The following is a 22,231-nucleotide window of genomic DNA, read 5'->3' as shown; positions in this document are numbered from 1 at the left end:
ATCCTTAACTTGTACTATCCTGTACCATCTTGAAGCAACAACTTAACTTTCAGTTATTGACCTAGATACTTAGCTTGCACTCCAGATGTTCAGAGTCTTCGCTGCTGCATTTCATTTGTTACAGGCGGTATCAATAGGTACTCCGTTAAAATTCTCAAAGCACCAGATAAGCTGAGGAATACAGAAGTGTTATTCAGCCTTTCTCAATGCTCTTACCCTACACTGTTGTTTCACTATTTTTGTTCAGTAATGAAAGGTTTGGGAAGCATTAAGGAAAAAGAAAATTAAAAAAGCTGTTAAGAAAAATGTTTTAACAGTATCTGGAGAAACAGTTAACAAATAATTAAGTATTAGTAGTACTTAGTACATCATCCCTTCTTCTGTGGACGCTGACTAGAGAAAACTCACAGTAGTCTCTGACCTGAGTGCTACTGTCACTACTTTTCTAGGCAACAAAACAAGCATTATGTTATTGATTCTCTCTGTGATACAGACAGCCTAGAGCCAGACATTTAAATTTAACTAGACCGCTCATTTAATTTGCCATTCATACTACACAGGATTTACAGCGACAATATGGCTAAAGGAAACCGGGGTTCAGCTCTTGGATTCAAATTATTCAAACTATTATAGTGTTGTATTTTAAGAGGAACCCCAGTACAGCGTTCAAATACTCCAACACATGATGCACTAAGATCACTCTCCACAGATTATTTTAACTGTACATAAGTCTGTGTGCTGTATTCTAGCCCTATTTCCTTTTTCTCTAGGCCACAGCCTTCGAGAGGAAAGGCATGAAGTGTGTATCAGAGAAGGCAAAGTTGAAAGAGGGAAGGAGAAACAATGGATTTCATGCAGGCACAAAACAATCCCAAAACATTAAAAGTGAATGCCTTCTACACATAGCCCACCTGTGGGCCTAGGTTAAGGGACGCAAAAGCAACCTCAGAAATAAACCCTCACTTCTTTATACCTGATATTAAAGCTATTTTTACAATTCCTTATTTTGCACTTCAAAAAAAAAAAAAAAGAAGATGGTTGCTGAGGTCTTCAAGTTGTGAGTCCATACTCATACAAACAGGAATCCACACAGCAGGACTTCACACCATTTCCTAGTTTATAGGGATGCAAGAAGAAAACAGAGGAATATATAAACTACATGTATGTTATAAAAATGCTATCAGACCTTCCCAGAATAGATAACAATGCATTGTAGGAGTGCATTGGAAGTGTCAGACTGAAAAGGCAGCATTTGTCTGGAGCTGGTATTCGCTGACATTTTAAAGAGGTTATTATCAAATATACAGAAGTTTTAGCTCCATTACCACCACTGTGTGGATGTCACTGGTAAGTGATAACTTCTTAATGGCAGTCACTGCAGAAGTTAATTCAAATCTTTTAAAATAATCAAATCCACATTCAATATCAGGGATAAACACACAGCTAAAAATCTTAGATACTGTCTGGAGACTGTTATGGCTGTCACTTTGACACTTGAATGATAATATAACTTTTAAACAAAACAACAGCAACAACAAAAGGATTGCGTGCATCCAGACTGCACAGCCTTCAGATAAATATCTTGAGTGCCAACAGACACCTAAGTTGGAAGGTATTCATAGCCTTCAGCTTTTGTAAGCAACACTATTTACTATAAAGAACATAAGTTCATAAGGAATTGTTTCCAATTATTATAAACACTAAAATTAATTATTTCCAGAAAAAAAAAATATATATATATATTGGATTAAAAAAAAAAAAAAGACACCACCACCACCACAGCATGAGTAACAACAACAAAATGCTCATCCAAAAATCACCTGCTGCCTTTGTCACACCTTGTCTCAGAACAGATAGGTAAGACAGACAAAAAAAAAGTGAACAACAACAACAACAAACACCATGCAAAAATTTGAAGAAAGTCAGAGTAGTAATTGCAATGGCGGAGGACAGGGCAAAGATCACAGAGAAGATTTACAGTGTGTCAATGTCAGGCAGATGGATTCCTGGGAGAACTGAAGCCCCTCAGTTTTGCTATGCTGTCATTACACTGCAAATCCTTTTCTACTAAAAGAGAGGAATATTGAATAAAATACCTATAAAATCTTAGTGATGGTAGCTGAAGGAATGCGACGTTTAAGTAATTGCACTTCTGTGAATATCTTTGCAGGCCCGAATGGTGAGAATGATAAATCATAATCACATCTCTTTCCAAGCAAATGCATGAAAGTAGCCCTCCACCCTCCCAAAAAAAAAGGACAAAAAAAAGCGAGTATTAAGAAAAAGATCAGAAATCTAGCAATGTTATTGAGACGAAATACCGGTTATTTTATTTAATCCATGTCACCTCAAAACACTATTTTCATAAGAACAATAATTATGGAAAATAGATATTGCTGGTGCGTGGGAAACATTGGTATACCTGTATTCCATTTATTTATTCTCTTAAAACTTCCTCCCCTTCTGCTATTCTGGTTCACATCATCCCTGTGCATAATAAGACTTTAAAGGAATCATTGCCCTTACCCTACAAAAGAAATGCTTTGGGCTGAGAACAGAGGAAGTGAAAATCTCAGAGGAAGGTGAATAATCAGCACTCTTTGAAAACCAAGTCTTAAACACTCTGAAAACTTCACCACAGTTGGGTGCCTATAAAGAGGAGACAACTAAAAATCACTAGTCTCACAAAACTCTACTCTTTAGCACATTAAGAACTCTGCTTAAAAGGGTCCTTCTTTATGAAGAACTATTTTCATTTCTGCCAAGTTCTGCTCACTTATAAATGACTAATGTGATATTTTATCTAGACATATTAATGCAGATGGCTTCAGAAACCAGACTGCTGTTGAGTTATATTTAGAAAACATGAGGGAAAACAGCCCAACATAGCAATTCTTTTCTGCTGCTGAAGACTTCCGAGACAGAAGCAACATGGCAACTGTTCTTACCTTCATGAATAAATATCTATGCAAATTCCAGATGTGAATTAGCAAAAAATATCTTCACAAAGGAAAAAAAAAAAAAAAGGTTATTGTTAAACCCTGTAACATAAATGCTGAAGGAGGGGAAAATTTTCCAGAATCAGTAATAATGGCACATGACCATGAAAGAGAAGTCATATTTATAACACAGCCATTTGTTTAAAAATCTGTCAGAGGCATACAGAGGTGACATGGCAAACAGCACCACTACTCCACCTCACTTAAAACACATGGACAGCATATTGGAAGGCAAGGCACCAGGGATTTCCACCACCAGAGGAAAGTCTGCTCTTGCTTACAAGCTTACAGTCCAATGATTTTTATAGTCATATTGCTAAAAGCCCAAGAAACTACTTCAACCTTCTGTAAAATAGAATTGTTACCTGGTTGGTGGGACAGAGTGTCCCTTTCATCCCTTCCTGCAACCCACCTCTCTCAACTATTTTGATGGCTTTCATCAGATGTTAAGATAACGATTTGATGATATAACAAGTTAATGATATACAAGGGTTGCCATCCTTTAAAAAAAGGTGTTATCATTAATACTCATTCACAGTTGGTGTAATTACTTAGAATTGGAGACAGAATTAAACTTGCTTGTAAGTAGATGTAAAGGTAAAATGAAATGAAGCAAGAAGCTTCTATCCTCTCCTATATTAGCCAGGTGTAGGAGGTCAACCAGCAGTTAGCATCACAGATTTGAAACAAATGCATTAGAAGCTGGGAAGCCAGAAATGACTATAACATTGATCTATCTCAAGGGAGAGTTCCAAGTTTCCCCAGCAACTTACTCAAATTTATAAGAATGATCTTTAATTCCTTCTGTTTGAAGATCTCAATCAAAACCTTAATTCACTATCACCATTAATTCCCACATCAGTTCATTTAAGTCCCACATTCTCTTAATATCAGAAGTATAACTACACAGAGAAAGAAAAATCTAACTAGCCCTAATAAAACTCTGCCCATAAAACTAAGCAACTCCAGATGTTTTGCTTTTTTAAGTCATAAACTTAGTTGTGTTTTAAGATCACTGGAAAAGAAGTGTTCCTCCTAGACTCATTCTTGTTGTTTTTATTTTGTTTTTAAATACAGAAACATAATCCAAGCAGGACAAAAATTGGCTGCTCTAGAGGAAGATGTTTTGCACTGGACAGTTTGCAAGTTTATTCTACACTACCACTGGATTTGGAAACACTTTTCTTACTAGTGAGCTTCAGAAGTAAGGTTTGTTGGAAAACACTACACAGTGACAGCCACACAACGTTTCTGTTGCTTTTTGTGGATGCTTTTACATACATTGCTAAATGGATCTTTTGGATATTCTTCTAAACAGCAGGGGAGCTAGCGTTGGTTGCCACTTTGAGACAAAAAATTGTAGTTCATCTCCTCCAATCAAAAAAATCTTTGTCCTGATCACAACAAAGTTATTACAAGGGCTTTTATCTGATACTGCAAAAGAAACAGCAACTGTAGCACTACAAACCCCACAATCTGGAAGATGTTATTATTCCATGTGTGAAGAAACTCACAAGATTGTCAAGCAAAAATTATAAACTGAAGTCAATTTTTACATAAATCGAATTAAACCTTAATTCAAATTTATGAAGACTTTTTGTCTAGATAGTCACAGGGGACTTGACTTCAAACATCTCAAGACCACCAGAGATGAACCAAAATTCCAATTACTTTTCCTAATAGCCATTAAAAAAAAAGGATATTTTTTTTCCCAGGATATAATAACAAATATCACATTTAAAAGTGCATGAAGTCTATGAGTGCGCAGGAAAAACGTGACAAAGTATTTGTCCTACTGATGTGATATAGTTAATACAAACGCTTTTTCTCCCATTGTTATTCATATACTGCCAGTAACGTTTGTATATATTTTATTCCCTTCTTTAACACATTTGTTATGCATTGCCATCACCAAGATTAAGCTCCCACCCCAAAATTAACACCTTTCTCCCTTTTCTCTAGAAGCAAAAGGCTCAAGCCTCACTGACCTCTAAAGGAATATTTTTTTCACCTTACAGTTATAATAGACCATATAGCATGAACTCAGTAACCACGGCTTTTTGTTTTGGTTTGGTCAAAATGATAACTCGTATGAGTGCTTGTCTGCAATGGTACCCGTTATATACTTGAAATTTTTTCTAGGATCTTCCTATACCAGGCTATCAGAAAGGCAATAAATGAAGAATTACCTAAAACTTCCCATGCCAAGTGATGCCAGAGCTCTTATTCCAGACAGAATTTGCTTTTACTCTTCCCCCTTGGCCTCCAGTTTACTCGGTCACTGTTCATTTTAAGGGACTGAGTTATTTAAAGTATCAGTTCCACATCCAGCATCACAAATTGCTATACTGTTATGTATTCTAAATGCAATACTTTCCAGCAAGGTAAGCTTTCTAAAAATAATACTAATCATCTATAAAAAGAGTCTATGAAATCTGATGACTATAATCAAAGTACTTCTTAAATCCTTAACTCGGGAATTGTGAATTTTAAATACATCAATTACTTTATTTCATATTTGCTACTCTTATGAGTCAGCTTTGATCTGCTAAAATAACATAAAAAAGACATGTTTTTTTCCCTCTCAAGATTTTTATTTCTGCATGATAAACAAAATGATTCTTTTGTTAGCATTTAAAAATGACATTAAGATGACACAGCAAAGTGGTGGGGGTGAGAATGAGTGGGAAGCTGATCAGAAGCACAACGTGCTTCTTGGATGTTCAGAGAACAGATGAAGCCTCAAGGGAAATTTGGAAAAAATATTCTGCACAGAAACAATTCTAGATATATACTGCATCTTAATCTTTCTCTCCTACTTTTTTTTCCTCCAATGAGAATACTTGCTGGAAAACATATTTTCTTTATTGATGGTTGTCTAATCTGCCACACACAACTCAAGGCATAATCCTGTTTATGACATTACCACTGGTTACAATGTAAAATTCCCCCACCTCCTAGCTAAATGCAATTATCCAGGCTGAAAGCAGGATGATCAAAAAAGGCTCTGTTCAGCAAAACACTTACAAGCTTAACTTCTAGCACACGCTTGTGTCTTCAAGGATACCTGTCTTCAGCAAATGAAGATGTGAGGACAGAACATACAGAATTTCTTTCTCTGTGCTGGTAAGCACTCAGGCTGCCATTATTGCTGCACTCTGTACAATGATATAACTACAGCAGTGCCAGCTGGGTTAAGGCTGACTGTCAAACATTCACAGGCTACAAATTCAATTTCACTTTTTTTTTTTTGTTTGTAAATGTGTTTACGTTTGCTGAACCATTAATGCTCAACCATTTTTCTGCACCAGCCAGAGTAAACATAACTGACCCAGGGAAGCAGAGAGTGCCAAGTGTTACAGAAGTGTGTACAAGGAGGAGGAGGAGGAGAATACTCTTCAGAGCCAGGCATAAGATGACAGACATCAATGAATATTCACAGGCAACAAGCCTGAAGAACAAGATGAAACACTGGTGAAACAGATAGCTATGATGAGGACAGTTTTGTACCTCATCAATATGTGTACTTCATGTTCAATACACGAAGTCCAGTCATGCAATCAGCATTTATATACCCCTTGTCTGTCTGTCTGTATTACCCAAAGTTGTTGTGGCCAAACTAAAGGAGGACTAAAGCACAAGAAAAAAAACTGTTAAAAGGCCAAGATTCTCAAGAAATGTCATGTCTCTTCATGCAAAACAGGGGCACACTGGAAGACTGGCATATACCAATTAAAAGAAAATCTCAGATCTAACTTTTGAGCCAAATTTAAATAAGCATTGTCTTATACAGCAGGCATAATAAAATTAAATGAATGTTTAAAACTCAAAACCAACTACATGCTTCATAGATTCACTATTACTGACAATTCAAGGGCATATTGATGATTCTGTTAAGGTTGCTTTAACATAAGATGGAAGCCTTGAGTCAGAAGTGGCACAGTTAAAATGGAACTATATATTTGCTCTTTAAAGATCCATGAGATCTGTATCAATTAAGACCATGTTAAAATACAGAAATGCTGATTTACAAAGCCCCATCCATAACCTACATTCACCTTTCTCATTAAAGCTCTCACTTATATCTTACTTAAAAAGGTGAGAGAAAATTCAAGTACATATTCTACTTCTGTAGCCGAAACCCAGAAGTAGTGGCATGCAGTTTCACCTGTTACAGATGAGATATTCTTTATCTGTCTTTATCAAAGAAGCTACCCACACAGCCATTTACACCAGCACTGTCTCTAACCTAAACATATATATATATACACACACTACGTTTATTGTCTCTTCTCTGTTTCGAGTTTGCAAGATGCATCAATATATGTCTAATTGAATATTCTCGTGAAACATATAATAAGACTCCAGAAGCAAGACTTCCTTCAACACACCCGTGTGAGCCACTGCTTACAGGCTGATATTAGCTGCAGCCATTGCAAAGAAGCCCTTCTGCCCCAGCAGCTGACAAAAACTCACGTCACTTATGGAAACCAAATCCCCAATTCCACAGCCATAAGCTTGCCTTACAGTCTGCCCCTCCTTAAACTGATAACAAAATAAACAATTTTATATACACACACACACACACACACTGGAATGTCAATCTCAACACATTCAACTCTAGCCATACAACATACCTTAGATAATTGCTTGCACTGACACTTGCATAAAACCAAGCAAAAAATATATAAAAAAATAAGAAATCCATGTTGGCATGTCTATGAAAGATATAATGAATGGTTCCAGAACCTCCAGCTACAAATGCTAATCAAGATTTTAAAAACATGCATTTCAAGGTAGGAAGTCTCTTTCTCCCAGAAAAACCCATATGATATAACTAGCTCACACAAAACCAAAGCAGTATTTTCCTGATTTATCCCCATCAGATACAGAGAGTTATTTTTCAATTTGTGGAAAACAGTCTGACTTCAAGCTTGGGAAAGCAGTCTGTCATTTACCATCTGACCTATGAAACAATATTTATGTACAATAATTTATATATCGACAATGCATTAATAGTATTAATCTATAAATCTTTGATTTAATATTCAGCTCCCAATTACCTACTACAATGAAATGCAGACATTGGATCATCCCTTTATTCCAGAATTCAGGCTACCAGAAGACAGATCCTTCCCATTCAAGTTCTCATTTAAAAAAAAAAAAAAAGGCAGAAAAGAAGGCAGAAAAATTAAAATCTTTGTCCTAACTGCAACAAATGCAGGTATTTAGGATGTACAACTCCTGCTGCACATTTCTGAGTCCAAACTCTCACCTACTTTTCCACATGCTAGTTTCTATTATCCACAGCCTGAAGGACTCACTAACATCCTCTCCCCACTGAGTTTAGTTATCCAATTTTCAAAACATGCCCATGTTTGACATTCTTTTTTTCTTTTTTTTTTTCTTTTTCTCCCTGACAACCAAAACACATAAACAAAAATGAATTTCTCCCTAATTTCTGTGAATAACCCCCCTCATATTTCACAAGAATGTCCAGATCTTTTCTAAGTGTCTGGCAACCATTCTACATGTTACTTCTCATGTTGCATCCTGCAGTTCCCAATAGTAAGTTTCAAAGTGGCAGAAGTAGACACAAGCCCCACACCAGCCAAACAACTCAGTGACATGTTTGCTTTTGACACTTTTTGTACTTGAAGAGTAAACATTCCTCAAGTACAGAAGCCTCCAAAATGATTTTCAAGAGTCAAACAGCAGTTTTACCACTGAGTCACAAACAGCCGCAAGCATACAGGGATTCATTTCTAAAATGGGAAAGACACAGTACAGTATAGTCAGAAAAAAGAAAAAAGGCAAAAAAATTGTGCTATCTTCTTAAATATCAACTGAGAAAATTTCAAATATTAATCTCCTAATGCCTACAGTTAAAAAGGCTGTGTATATTGCAGTCAACATATTCTTTAACTATAACAACACAATATCCAGTTACTTTTTTTGAGTTAATTTAACTCAAAAGATGTAATTAAAGCCACATGCAATATGAAACACTACCTTACAAAAACAATTTTTCCATGTGAAACAATTATACCAAAACTCTTTGCTATACAAGAAAGAATTTTGAATGAAATCTCTCATTTTGATCTTTCCTGAATGACTGCTGCCTTTATGCTATTACAAAACTGTTACCTAGTCAGCATATTACTGTAGCATAAATGCCTCTCTCTGTCAAATGACATACAAAATGTTCATACATCAGTCTGTTCTCAAAAAGTCAATCCAATTATGAAGTTGATCAAAATTAAAATATACACTTAAGTCTTTTCATTACCTGCAACCTTAATTATGATGATTTTATGATTTGGAACAAAGGTTTTTTGTTTTGTTTTTGTTTGTTTTGTTTTTTAACTCAGAAGTCAAACTGGATGCCAGAAAGATATAGGTGTAAACTGATGTCTTCCACTTACCAATGGTGGAAGTTTGGCCCTGGCAGGAACCACGGGAGCCTCCTAATGCTGCCTCACCAAAGCATTTAGTTACGGCACATTACAGACTCAAGCCTTAGAGCAAAGAACTTCCTTCATACACCTAGAGTCTCCAGCTTTTAAAAATCCTTAAACCACATCCATGTGCAAAGTGTTATGACTTTCTGGCCAACAATAACTACCAAGTACTATCATTCATTTCAAAAGAACACCTATCACACAGTAATAATTTTGAAAACTAGTACCCTGTCCACATTCACGCAATGTCTGAGAAAATACAGGAGCCACATTTCATTGCATTTCAAGTCTTCTAGGTATCAACAAATCTGTGAAAACAGTCAGAAATAGCGTCAATGGAAAAATCAGCATCAGATTTGAACATTTTAAAACTCAAAACAAGTCTCGTGTGGGACTTGAGCTCACACAAGCACGCTGCAAAGCCTATGTATAAATCTGGATACTTCTAATGTTTCGAATACAGCCAGTTCACTAGAATTATGGATTTGTCTGTAAGTGGTCACTTGTGTCACATAATAGTAGATCAATGAAAACTGTACTCATTCCTAGGCTAACGAGAACAATTATAGTTAAGGGTCTCCTGGCATTTCCATTACAAATCTGCTTTCAGGGACTTGTATATCAGCTATAATAATATACTTCTGACTGAAACTTGATCTGAACATATGCTTACCTCAATAAACATTCCTACACCTTTGAAAAGGCTTCTTTCAAAACTGGAAATAAAGCAAGTAATTTTTCCATCTACTTATGTCATTAAGTACTTTATCCTGAGCAACATAAGGAGGCGTATGCTATTAGATATAAATATTACATATGTAATTTTATTAGGGATGGAATTACTAAAAGCATCTCACCTTGCAATCTTGCAAAGTGTCAGTGAAAAAGAGCAACAGGACAGCAGAATTGATTGAATGTTCACATAAATTTAAGGAAAATTTCAAACTGAATAAAAGGCATCCTTGGTCATTTCTGGACTTATATATGTAGTGAAATGATGCAATTAGTTGCAAAATACAGCTTCTCATTTGTAAATATGACGTGCATATTTGCTTAATCACACTTCCCTCTTCTCTGTATGTTATCTGAAAGAATAAATCACTTCATAATAAGGAATAATAAAAGAGTTATGTTCCTAAATTATTTAATTTAGAAACTCAATCTAATGAACCTTCAAACCAATTTTATTTTACTTAAGTTGTATGACTCCTTCAGTGCACATCTCGTCAAACATGGATTAACACTGTTACTCTAGTGCCCTGAAGGGATCCCACATAGGTCATCGGTTCTTGAAAGAGGAGAAAAATTCCACCATGCCCAACAAATTCCTTTGGAGCTGCAGGGTCTGTTAACTCAAAATACATTTTATAAAGGAAACATAAATATGGACTCAAAAAATGGATCATAATGACCTCTGGACTTTTGGGTAATAATTGTTATGCAAATGACAACACATATTGACCCTTTCAGAACCACAATGAATTGAACTTACCTCACGACTTTTGTTAAATGGATGCAATAAAAGCATGCATATAAGAAGTTTTTAAAGACCTATAGAGAAAACAAATCTGTGCACCAGTTTTACTCAGATGAGCATAATGGATCTCTGTTCCAACTATTAAAAAACAATTTAGAATTCAGTTAAAAAATCATTTACAGTGGAAATTAGGACCAGATTTTCAAAATGGCTCTGCACTCATAGAAGTGAGTAGTTTTTCAAGAGGCTTCAGTACCTTGTTCACGTACTTAAGTATTAAATTTTTTTTAGTATGTAATTCTCACTGAGAAAAAATGCCTTCAGTTACTTAAAAGCAATAGGAACTTCTGGCTACTTCTTTTAGGTACACAATGGAAGAAGTTGGATAATAAATACTTCTAAACATTGTAAGCCAGGTGACTTCAGTTCTCAGACATCCCAAAAATTATGAAATATATATTTCAAATTATATATGAAAATCCACAAGTGTTGCTGGAACCCCTTCTCATCTGAAACGGGTTTAGCACAACCTTTACCTAACTCTATGCCTTCAGCCCAATTTTTCTCCAAAGGTCATATCTAAACTAAACACCACACAAACACACACCACACTACATTTAGGGCATATAAAGGGACCTTTGCACTGTGTTAATCCAAAACGACTTTTAAAGAAAATTCTCTGTGATGACTCATCTCTGGAAAAGTTTACATTAACAAGTTTCTGCCAATTTGACTGCTTAGTTTCCTAATTGCTGAAGAGCTGTACTGTGCTTCTACTCAGGACAGAGCTCCTACTTCAGTAAATACAGACAGGTTTATAATATATAAATATAATGAAAAAACTAGATAAAGCTAATATGTTCAAGTCATGCCTAATACAATAGCAAGTCAAGGCTACTGTCATTCAGAAAAACAAACAAAACAAAACAAAAAAAAACATTTCCAGTGATGGAGTAGAAGGCAAAGGATGTGCTGATAGCCTTTCATAGGTTAACTTGTGACAAAGACCTCTGTTCTTGGCCCTCTGCAATCTAAATACTTCCACTCACAATCATCAAAAGCTAATAAACTATCTAGTATAGGGGTTCACTGCACCCAGGCTACTATACAGCAAATAATTCAAAATTAATGGCAACAGAAACAAAGCATTCAAAAGCAAAAATCAGGATACTCAAATGTGAAGGTAAATTCTGTTTTTTAATCCATTTTCAGAGTCACTTAGTTAATGGAGATGACTATTCATTAAAGTAGAAAAGAAAGAAGTAACAGCACCCAGAGAGCAAAGACTGAAATGAGGACTTTTCACTCCAAGCAGCTGGTTCTCAAAACACATACATTAGGGTAATTTAATATACTACCCCATCCAAGCCCAAACTTTTTACAATTTCCACTGGTTTTGCTACAGATAAACCACCAAAGTGCCATATCCTCCACAACAGTGCTCACTTGAGGTGCAAAACACATCTCTCAGAAGGGTTGATTTTCTTTCCCCTACATAGCTAAATTCTTTTTCCTCTGGGCCTAATAAGTGAATCCATTTGTTAGTATTTACAGAATAAAAAATTAATAGGATTTAAACTTGATAGAGATACGCAAAAAGCTGCTCAAGACAGTAGTCCCCGCGTTCTTTAAGTCTGGGGGAATGGGACGACCACTGACTCAAAATGCTTCATCTAGACTGTAACAGCCTACATTAAATATGATCTAAAAATACTACATTCAGTTGCCCAGATGCCAACTTCCTGAATGTTGTCTTTTCCTATTTAGCACATAAATTTTAATTTTGATTGGCAAGTATGTACATAACTGCTTGCAAAACTCATTCAAAAGGACACATGCAGTAGATGTGATGCAAGTCTCAATCTTTGTGCTGATTAGCTAATTTGAAAATACCTAGCCAGATAATTAATATGCAAAGATCTTTCTAGACAAAAACCTATGAAGTGAGAGCACTTACCTGTCTGAAGGCCAGGATATGAAGCAAGACTAACTATATATACCCATTATAGCACTATTTCTACAAGACTTGCATTATACTAGCCATTACAAGTCTATTGTAAATACCACTGCTGTCAAGAAATGTGAGCAGGGTAGGCATCCTTGTAGAAGCACAGCAAAAATAATTACAATAAAGCACAAAGGCTGCTTCTGTCACGTTTGTCTTTTTGTAAACCCATAGTATGCCTATACATTTAATGTAATTATGCATATTGCTTTATTTTTAAATTACAGATTTTATCCATCCATAGTAGACAATTTTTCAGTACTAAGAACTCAAGACATGACTGTTCCTGAAGCTCTTAACACTAAAGACAGGAAAGATGTTATTTTTCCATTTCTTTCAAAAAGACATTTTAAAAAAAACAACTCATGGAAGATCATCCCCTTTCTAAATGCAAGGACCAAATCCTGCTTACCAAACCCATACAAGCTCTTGCAAAGACCTATGGTATTAACCACTAGGAGTCTATGAGGGATTTGGCTTACTTTTAGAAAAAAATAAAAGAGTTATTACCATATAAGACGGTACTTCTTCATGGTTGAATACTAAAAGCTGTAATATAAACCTTGAAGAGAGCTGCATGGGGTATGAGGAGAAAAAAGGGAGAGATGAAAAATAAGGATTTAGTTGCGGTATACTGACAGACTTTAGAGTCACCGAGAAGCACAAATAAAACTATGGGAACAGCTTAAACTTGTAACAAGTTTATAGAGTACAAAATAATTTTTTTCATTCTACTACACAGCTCGTCTATAAAGGTTTTATGTGATTTTCAATAGAGAAGTTATGAAATAAACCAGCCCTGTACTAGGAACTAACAAAGTACACTTTATGTTCATTCCCACTCTTTAGCACCAAGACACTGATCAGAAAACATATTAAAAACAAATATATTTTATTATATGGCAGGTGTCAAATTACTTAAATATTTATAGGTCAAAGTTTACTAAAAACAAAGCGGCATTAATTATTATTTTAATTGTAGAAATTATCTCCAAGGCAATCTCTTTAAATTACTGACAGCCATGCCCTGGCCTGCAGAATACATCCAGAGCAATCACTTTGAAAAATCAACAGTAGGAAATCTTCTTGGTTCATTGGTGCTGATTAAAGTTTTCCATCACTGCAGCACACAAAGAACAATCCAATTAACTAACTACTTATATTGACCTTAAAAAGAAACAGTACAAGAATTATGTCATGCTTCTAGGAAAAAAAAAAAAAAGACTCCCCATTACAGTTTTCAAAAAAAAAATAAAATCTTGTCTTAGCTTAGGTGCTGTAACTGCTTATATCTAAGTCAAACTGCTTTGTACAAAATCAAAGAGCAGTAACTGTCCCCTATACACGCCATCAAGACTAGGACATGTGATTAATTTCTTCTATTAAAGAAGATGAAAAGGAGGAAAAAAGAAAACGCACACTAAGAAAAAAAAATAAATGCCAAAAAAACACCAGCACCAGCCTCTTTTTGCTGCCAGTAGTGTCACTGGCCTCTCACTGCCTTCGAATATGAAGGTAAATAACATACTTTCAGAAAATAAAAAAAAAAAGTTATTACTGCAAAAGGATAATGCCTACAGGATCAACAGCTATAAGTAATTTGCTTCTCATCTCTGCATAACAAAAATTCATGCTTGGGTCTACTGAGAATCCACAGTGGAACTCACCAAAAAAACAACAGGAAAGTATACTGCCGTAACAACCTAGGGTGCTTACCAGGAGCTACTTTTTTAAAACAAACTAGACGAGGATACAAAAACATGTGTTTGACTGGACAGATGACTCCAAACGGGATATCTATATAGCCATTTTTTCCACTTCTCAGGTAAAAGTTGCATGAGCCTGAACCCACAACTATCATGAGCTCTGACAGTGCTAAAGAAAAGTTTCCACCTGTGAAACAAAGAAAAAAAGAGCAAATATACAAACTCTCAGTCTCCAAGGCTGGGAAGACCTCAAAAAAAAAAAAAAAGCCACATGAAGTTCAGCTAGGCAGGAATTAATACCATCATAACAAGACTTTGCCAAGCACAAGATAAACCAAGGAGTCAACATTTACCTCTGAAATCTCTAAGCAGAAGCTAGGACACATAAAGTAAGTACATGGTGGAATTAAAATGCCTTTCACTCCCTTGTTGAAATTCTTATAAAAATATATTTCCAGACACTGTTCAAAGAATACACCTAATGATAGTATTTATGATACTAGTATATAACATATCATGTATATAAATATATATAATTGCTTCTGAGCTGGCTTATGAAAGCAGTTCCCAACATGCTACACTAGTGTATATGTTCTAAAGAAGTAATTTCAGACTGTGACTATGTGTATTCTAGCAAAACCAGTATGAAAACTTCAACCCATATGTAGTGTACCATAGGAATATATGCTTTGGTCCCCAAGGATAAACATTAAAAAATAACTCCCATGTTCAAATACATTTTTACATATCTTAAAGCTAAAAAAGAAAACTGCATGAATTAGAGACATAGTACAAGAGATGCTAAATGGAAATCCATATTAATGTATTTTACTACAGTTGGAGAGGAAAGGTCTTCTGATGCCATCCCAGACAATAATCGAAGAAAGAGATAAAGCAGGCCTTTCAGTTTAAAAAAAAAAAAAAAAAAAGATTCAGTTCCTAAGATAGACATCACCTACTTTGCGTTCACAGAAGTCTTTGTAGATAATTCAATATAGGCCAGCTGTGTACAAGCACAACAATTTGACAAAATAATTTCGCAAGAGCCAAACTCAAACTGTCTGCTGAGAAACACTATTTTATGTGAAGAAGCATATACATCTACAATACAGAAGATATAATAAAAACAACCGTCTCTAGCACTGGGAAGCGTTTAAGATTAGAAAAGAAACACCTAACAAATATTTCTAGTATTTTCCTTTCTATGTATTTCCAATTCTGTACTCTCTATGGATCACGCACAGCAATGTGCACAACTACAATGGATCAACGAAAGAGGATACTGCTGACAGAAAATTTTTCTCACTTCCTTCTGTACCAGCGTACATAGGGCACTCTTCTCTATTTTGCTATTTTCTTTGTCACTCCCTCCAATTTTATTTACCTGACCTTTATCTATGTTTTACACTGAGTTTTCTGGTTTGGAACAGCTCCATTCTACTTCCTTACCAGTTAACCCCTATTTCTTTTTACATCACAAGCTGTCTCTTCCTTTTTCACACATAAGGATAAATGCTGCTACTTGAGAGGTAGCAAGACAGCTCCTGTTGTTTTCACAATATAAACCTATGTCTGTTGGGTTCTGTTAATGAAAACACCTCAAGGAAGCATGGAAGATTTTAAGAAAACCAGTAGTGGGCCTCTATTATCAAAAGCAACCAAAAGCCAAACGTCTATCGGCACAATACAGCTGTGCCTGTTTTTTGCTGGACTGAGATTATTCAGATCTCTGAGTGTTGTGCTTACTATTGGTATATCCTGAATACAGAATTCAAAACTTGATACAAAAAGCATTTTTTTTTGAGCTCTGAAGTTATTAGGCTGTGCTCTGTAAAACTTGGCATATACTAATAAGTAAATCTCACCCTGTTAAGATGACGATCACTCCTTTGTTTCTGCAGCTCCCACTCGATGGATTATGTACTCAATCAATCCAAATGGCTCCCACTAAGACAAAACAGCCTATTGTGTCTATTTAACTCCATGTACACATCCTAAATCTCTGTGCCAAAATCTGTACAATGGTAGGCAAGCAAATACTTTAAATTAAATAAAAACTGTTCAGATTCTTCTCCACAAACCCCCAATGTGAAGAGTTGTATTTAATTAAATATATAAATCATTACCTAAAAACATGTATATTTACTGGGTAAAAAAATAAATTTTTTTTATATATATATATATATATATATATATATATAAAACCATGGAACGTCTCTGCCTCTTTTCAAGACATCCTGTACTAGATTCCCAAAATAGCTGTAGACCAAGAGAAGAGGAGGATGGGAGGGGAAGGGTTGATTTTGACCTATATAACACAGAATAAGCCAAGACATTGAAAACCACCACATAACCAACATTATCCACAGAAATATTCATGTCTTATCTGGATGGATCAAATGTACAACATATTTGCAATCTTCAGCTGCTTCTGAAAAAAGTTATTTTAGTACTACCTAATGAACCGGCACCATTTTCTTCCAGCAATTTATGAGTGAACTGTTCGGAGGGAGTGGGAGAAAACAAAGATGAAGGACTGTCTTGGTCACTGTGTTGTCAACTGGACTGCTCAACAGCTAACTATGGAGATGAAGATGGGGAAATGTGGCAACCCAGCTGGCATTAGTTATTTAAAAAAAAAAAAAAGAAGAAGACAAGCTCCCTAGAGGCATTGTTTTTACAATGAATGTTTATTATGAAGGAAAAGGAAGCTAAGAAGAAACAATCAAGTAAAGTAACAAACACCTGGAAAGTCTATTGAGAATATTGTTATCATCAGTGATAGGACCCGCGGGAATGGTATTAAGCTGAGGCAGGGGAAGTTTAGGCTGGACATCAGGAAGAGGTTCTTCACCAAGAGGGTGGTTGCACACTGGAACAGGCTCCCCAGGGAAGCAGTCACTGCACCAAGCCTGCCTGAATTTAAGAAGCAATTGGACTGTGCATTTAGTCACATGGTCTAAACTTTTGGGTAGATCTGTGCGGTTCCAGGAGTTGGACTTGATGATCCTTATGGGTCCCTTCCAACTCGGGATATTCTATGATTCTATTGCATTAGACTCACTGCAATATATCTAATCTCACATAAAATCAAAATAATTAACATAGGAAAATACTTTCAGTTTAAATAGCTTTCACACCTCTCCATGTTGGTTTTCTATAGTCACCTGAGTAAGATAAACTTAAAGAAAATCTACAGTGTAACCAGCCTAATGCATATACTCAACAAGTGCAATGCCTGGTCCAAAGAGGTGAGTGGAGTTAGCCATAGTCTATACTGTACTACATAGAATCATTACTTGATGTATATTATTTCCTCACAAAATGCAGACTGAGTATGAATAGCCATGACACCTGTTGACAGCCAAATATGCCTGAAGCTCTCACTTTTCTCACATTCATTGTGTTCTGAATTATGTTCAGAAGTACCAGTATTTAAAAACTATTTTTGAAAAGTAAGATAAATGCCAGTTCAACTTTCTGTCTACAAAAGGTTAAACAAGCAAACAGCTTACAGGTTTAACTCTATTGCATACAAAAAGGTTTTGGAATGCAACTGTAAAACCTGTTACACTGTGAGCTGGTCATAATGAGGAATATTCATCAGCTCTGTAAGAACTCATAGTCTAAAGGCATCTCTAGCATACATTTAATTTCTGTAACGGTTGTTCTAAGTTCTCCTGTTCAACAAAGTAAAAGCCTTATGATATTTCATGATACTGAAGACAAGCCTTCTGCTCACACAGAATGTGACAGGACTGGAAGAGAAATGGAAGGCTGGTAATTTTAAAGTAAGTTAACATCAGAATTAACAGAAATGAGCTCAAGCCAAATAACAGTCATTGTTTAGTCTCACCTCAAAGCAAAAATTTGATATTGTTAATGTTAATACATGACCCCAAACAATGATTTTCATTTATCTTAAGTCAATGGTGTTTACCATGACTACACAGTGAGCAACAGCAAGCCCATTGCTCAGAAAACAGGCACATAAATCCAAAAGATTATTTCCATGTGTCTCTCTCTGTCATTATTTCAAAAGGTTTTGTATCTAAAAATTACAGCTAGTATTCAATGGTATTCCTTTTGGTTTCTACCAAAATCAAGGCCAAATTCTGGTGACTTTGCAATGAACAAGTTAAGGCCTTGTAAGCCAAGTGTTTTGTTCTCTGCTTGAATGCCTCTCTTCCCATTTACTTCAGGCCTATCAGGATATATTAATATTTGTGTACAGTTCATTGCTAAATGAACTGTTACATGTTACATTTAAGCAGATTAAGAAAATAATCGTGGTTTGGAATCTCTTCTGAAGCTGTAAAATGAAAGAAAAAAGCTGGAAAATGAATGGCTGGTTTTAAGAAGCAGGTATCATCTTCAAGTAATTTAAGACTTTAGACAAACCTGTGACAAAATGAACTACACATGACCCCCCAGCAGTTTTACAGACAGTCTGAAAAAACTTCTCACAAAGTTCAAACGTTTCATTATAGAGACATAACAAACTGACTTCAGAATACTAAAAATAATATGCATTTTTATAGTCAGTCTACGAGCAGCAATCACAGTACTGCAATATGCTATCACCTTTAACTGGAGACCAAATTTCTGGAAATCCCTGAAACATTCTCTCTTTATCTAAAGAAGAAAATATTTTGCACTACCTTCCACTTTGGAAGGCGTGAGATGTAATACGGACCTAGCAGACTGCAGTTCCATCAAGAAAACCCTCAGCATTCCCACACTGCTCCTAGCAGCCTAAGAACTAACTATGTTCATCTCTCTCCTTTCCAGATTAGTTTTAATGAAAACTCTTTTAAAATACAAGGCAATTTTCTTTCTTTGCTCTTAAAGCTCTGGAAGGGAGAATACTAAATACTAAAATAGGTCCTAAATACTAAAATAGGTCCTAAATACTAAAATAGGTCCTAAATACTAAAATAGGTCCTAAATACTAAAATAGGTCCTAAATACTAAAATAGGTCCTAAATTAACAGTTTAGCGTAAACAAAGTTTAGAAGCCCATTTTAGTCCCTTACTTCATAAGTGGTGTTGCTCAGTGTGAGATTATTCAGCATTTTCCTGGCATCTTGAAAGAACAGGATCAAGTTCTCTGTCACTGAGACCTCACAACACAGCTACCATTAAGGTCATCCACAGATTAGGCCCAGGGCTACAGCTTACGTTATGGAAAAACTCCTGTACATCACAGAATGCCCCCAGTTTGAGAACAAATGTTGTCAACACTGCTGAGAACATAAACATGCCACTAAGGCATTAAACAAAGTATTTCAGTAGAACAATCACATTAACACAACTGATAAGTTTCAAAATATTATTTCCAAACGCATCATTACAATTGCAGCAGTATCCCAAAAATCCCATTTCTGTTTGGTAAGATGTTTCTTTACAATTAGTTCAAAATAACTGAAAGGTTCTTTCAAACAAACTTCTAGAAGTACTAACAAACGTTACATAAAAACACATTTATTTTGTACCAGTTACTGCTACCATGCTTCAGCATCTTCTTGTCTTTCGGGTGTAAACCCTCAAGAGTCTAAGGCCAAGTTTTGTCCTTAAAATGTTGAGATAACTTCAAAACTTGACCTCAAACATTTCCAAGTAATCAAATTAAATGCTGGACAATTTTAGTCTAAAGCATGAACAGCCTCTTCAGTGAGAAGATGAGACTTGTCTTATTTCACCTGCTCTTCTTTAGTTTCCCACGTAATTAAAGTAAAACACACAAAGCAATTGTCCTATGAGCAACTTCAGCATCTGAGCACAGATGGTTGAAACTATTCAGATAAGAGATAAACATCTTGAAAACTAAACACATAAACTTCTTTCACTCAGCCATGACCATGAATACAGCAACAAGCTACAAAAAAAATGGTGCTTTGGTTACACACAGAAGTAAAATCTGCCTTTTATTATTATTATTATTTGAAAGCGTCCTCGTCAGACAAAACAGCAAACTATTTGTAATGCTTAAATAAAAGGGGGGTGTTATGCCTACAGATGACAGCGGGGGGGTGGCGAGAAACAAATGCAGAGGTCAGCTTTTTTTTCCTCGCCCGGAGGCGAGGAGGGGAGGCCGCGGAGGGCTGCACGGGAGCGCGCCGAGGCGCGGGGCTGGCGGCGGGGGCGCGCGGCCGGCAGGGGGCGCTCTTGGTCGCGGCAAGGCGCGGGCACAGCCCCGGGAGCTGCCGCAGCCGGGCGGCACCGGGGCGTCCGCCTCCCCCTGCCCCATAGGTGGTAGGGGCGGCTTTGGGGAGTTAAGGGGGGGGGGGGGGGGGGGGGGGGGGGTACACACACGACACCCCCCTTCTGGAACTCCGGAGGCCGCGGGCAGCGCTCCGCCTCGGAGGAGGTGGGGGGATGCGAGAGCCCCCCCCGCGGAAAGCAAGCAGCCCCCAGCCCCTAAGTACTCACCATATTGACTTCTGACACCATATCTATACTGGCAATGTCTATGTTCATGCCAACGGCCACTGGGGGACCTGCAAACCGACAAGATGGTCCGCAATGTGATCGCGAAGAACTTAACTCATTCTTACCAGAGTTACAAGGGACTAACGCATGGCAAAAAACGAAACGAGGATTACGAACACGAAGAAGAAAAAGCTAGGAGGATGACAGCGAGGTGCGGTGTGTGTGTGCCCCCCCCCTCCCCTGCCCCCAAAAGAAAGCAGCCTGCCCCCATCCGCGGGGAGCGCCGGGTTCAGCTTTTATATAACGCGCACACGTGCGGGCAGCTGGGCTGCGTGGGGGCACGGGGGGGACGTGGGGGGACCCGAGGGGACGCGGAGGCTCCCCCCCGCCGCGCCCCGGCAAGCGTCGCTCCGCCACCGGCCGCCGCGCTCAGCCCGGGACGGGGCGGCCCCGGGGGCTGCGAGTGCCCGGCCCGGGGGGGAGGGCGGGCGGGGAAGACAGCCCCCAGAGGCCCCCTCCGAAAGGACTAAATGGCCGGAGAGAGCAAATAGTGGGAAGGGGGAGCGCGCAGGGGGTTAAATGCCGTTTAGGTAGCAGCGAGCAGCGCAGCTTGTACTCAAAAATAGTAACCGCGGTCACAGGCACGTTAGGCTCTGAGGAGCCAACGCTGGGTAAACTTGAGGGGTTTGCACCTCGAGAAAGCCAGTTAAAGGCGGGCTGAATTACAGGTTAATTAATTGTCAGCGCACACACACAATGAGGGACCAGTTCTAAATGTGCAAGACGTGTAAATGATCGCATTAACAGCGCCCTATGCTAAGAAAATCGAGTGCCAATTGGCTTAACTTTGGATCAGCTTGAGAAAACGGAATCACACATGCTCCGGAGCAACAGCATCCACAGCATGCTTCAAAACCATGCACACTAAGGTACAGCACCCCAAATATGTAACGTCTCCTAGTCAAAAGCTGTCAAATTACCTCCAAAATCTGGCCTCAAGCGAATGTCATAGCCCTTCAGCAGTCTATCCACGGTCTCTTTTACCAGTGACATATTACTAGGGTCATTGACACTAAAGAAAAAGAGAATAATTATGCATCATTTCTTATTTCTCAGACCCCAGCCGTACATTCCCCTTAGCAGTAACATGC

At 37.3% G+C, this 22,231-nt stretch overlaps 1 protein-coding gene and 1 long non-coding RNA gene across 10 annotated transcripts in view; both read right to left on the bottom strand.

The window, feature by feature from the left end:
• The window catches only part of LOC136786418 (uncharacterized), a 29,823-nt gene extending 17,900 nt beyond the window's left edge, over nt 1-11,923 (bottom strand). Inside the window, exon 1 of the long non-coding RNA XR_010825006.1 lies at nt 3,365-11,923. This is a non-coding gene — a long non-coding RNA (uncharacterized lncRNA). The remainder of the gene's footprint in view (nt 1-3,364) is intronic.
• GABRB2 (gamma-aminobutyric acid type A receptor subunit beta2) overlaps nt 1-22,231 on the bottom strand; it is a 162,796-nt gene that overhangs the window by 138,441 nt on the left and 2,124 nt on the right. For all 9 annotated transcript variants that reach the window (XM_013178462.3, XM_048064692.2, XM_048064694.2 and 6 more), the window contains 2 exons: nt 22,061-22,152; nt 21,081-21,148 (listed from right to left, as the gene is read on the bottom strand). In XM_013178462.3, the coding sequence (XP_013033916.1) occupies nt 21,081-21,148; nt 22,061-22,152 (160 nt within the window). The remainder of the gene's footprint in view (nt 1-21,080; nt 21,149-22,060; nt 22,153-22,231) is intronic.

Source organism: Anser cygnoides, chromosome 14, assembly GCF_040182565.1.
Source record: "Anser cygnoides isolate HZ-2024a breed goose chromosome 14, Taihu_goose_T2T_genome, whole genome shotgun sequence".
NCBI lineage: Eukaryota > Metazoa > Chordata > Aves > Anseriformes > Anatidae > Anser > Anser cygnoides.
Note: the sequence above shows the minus strand (reverse complement) of the source record. Positions and strands in the feature narration are given on the sequence as shown.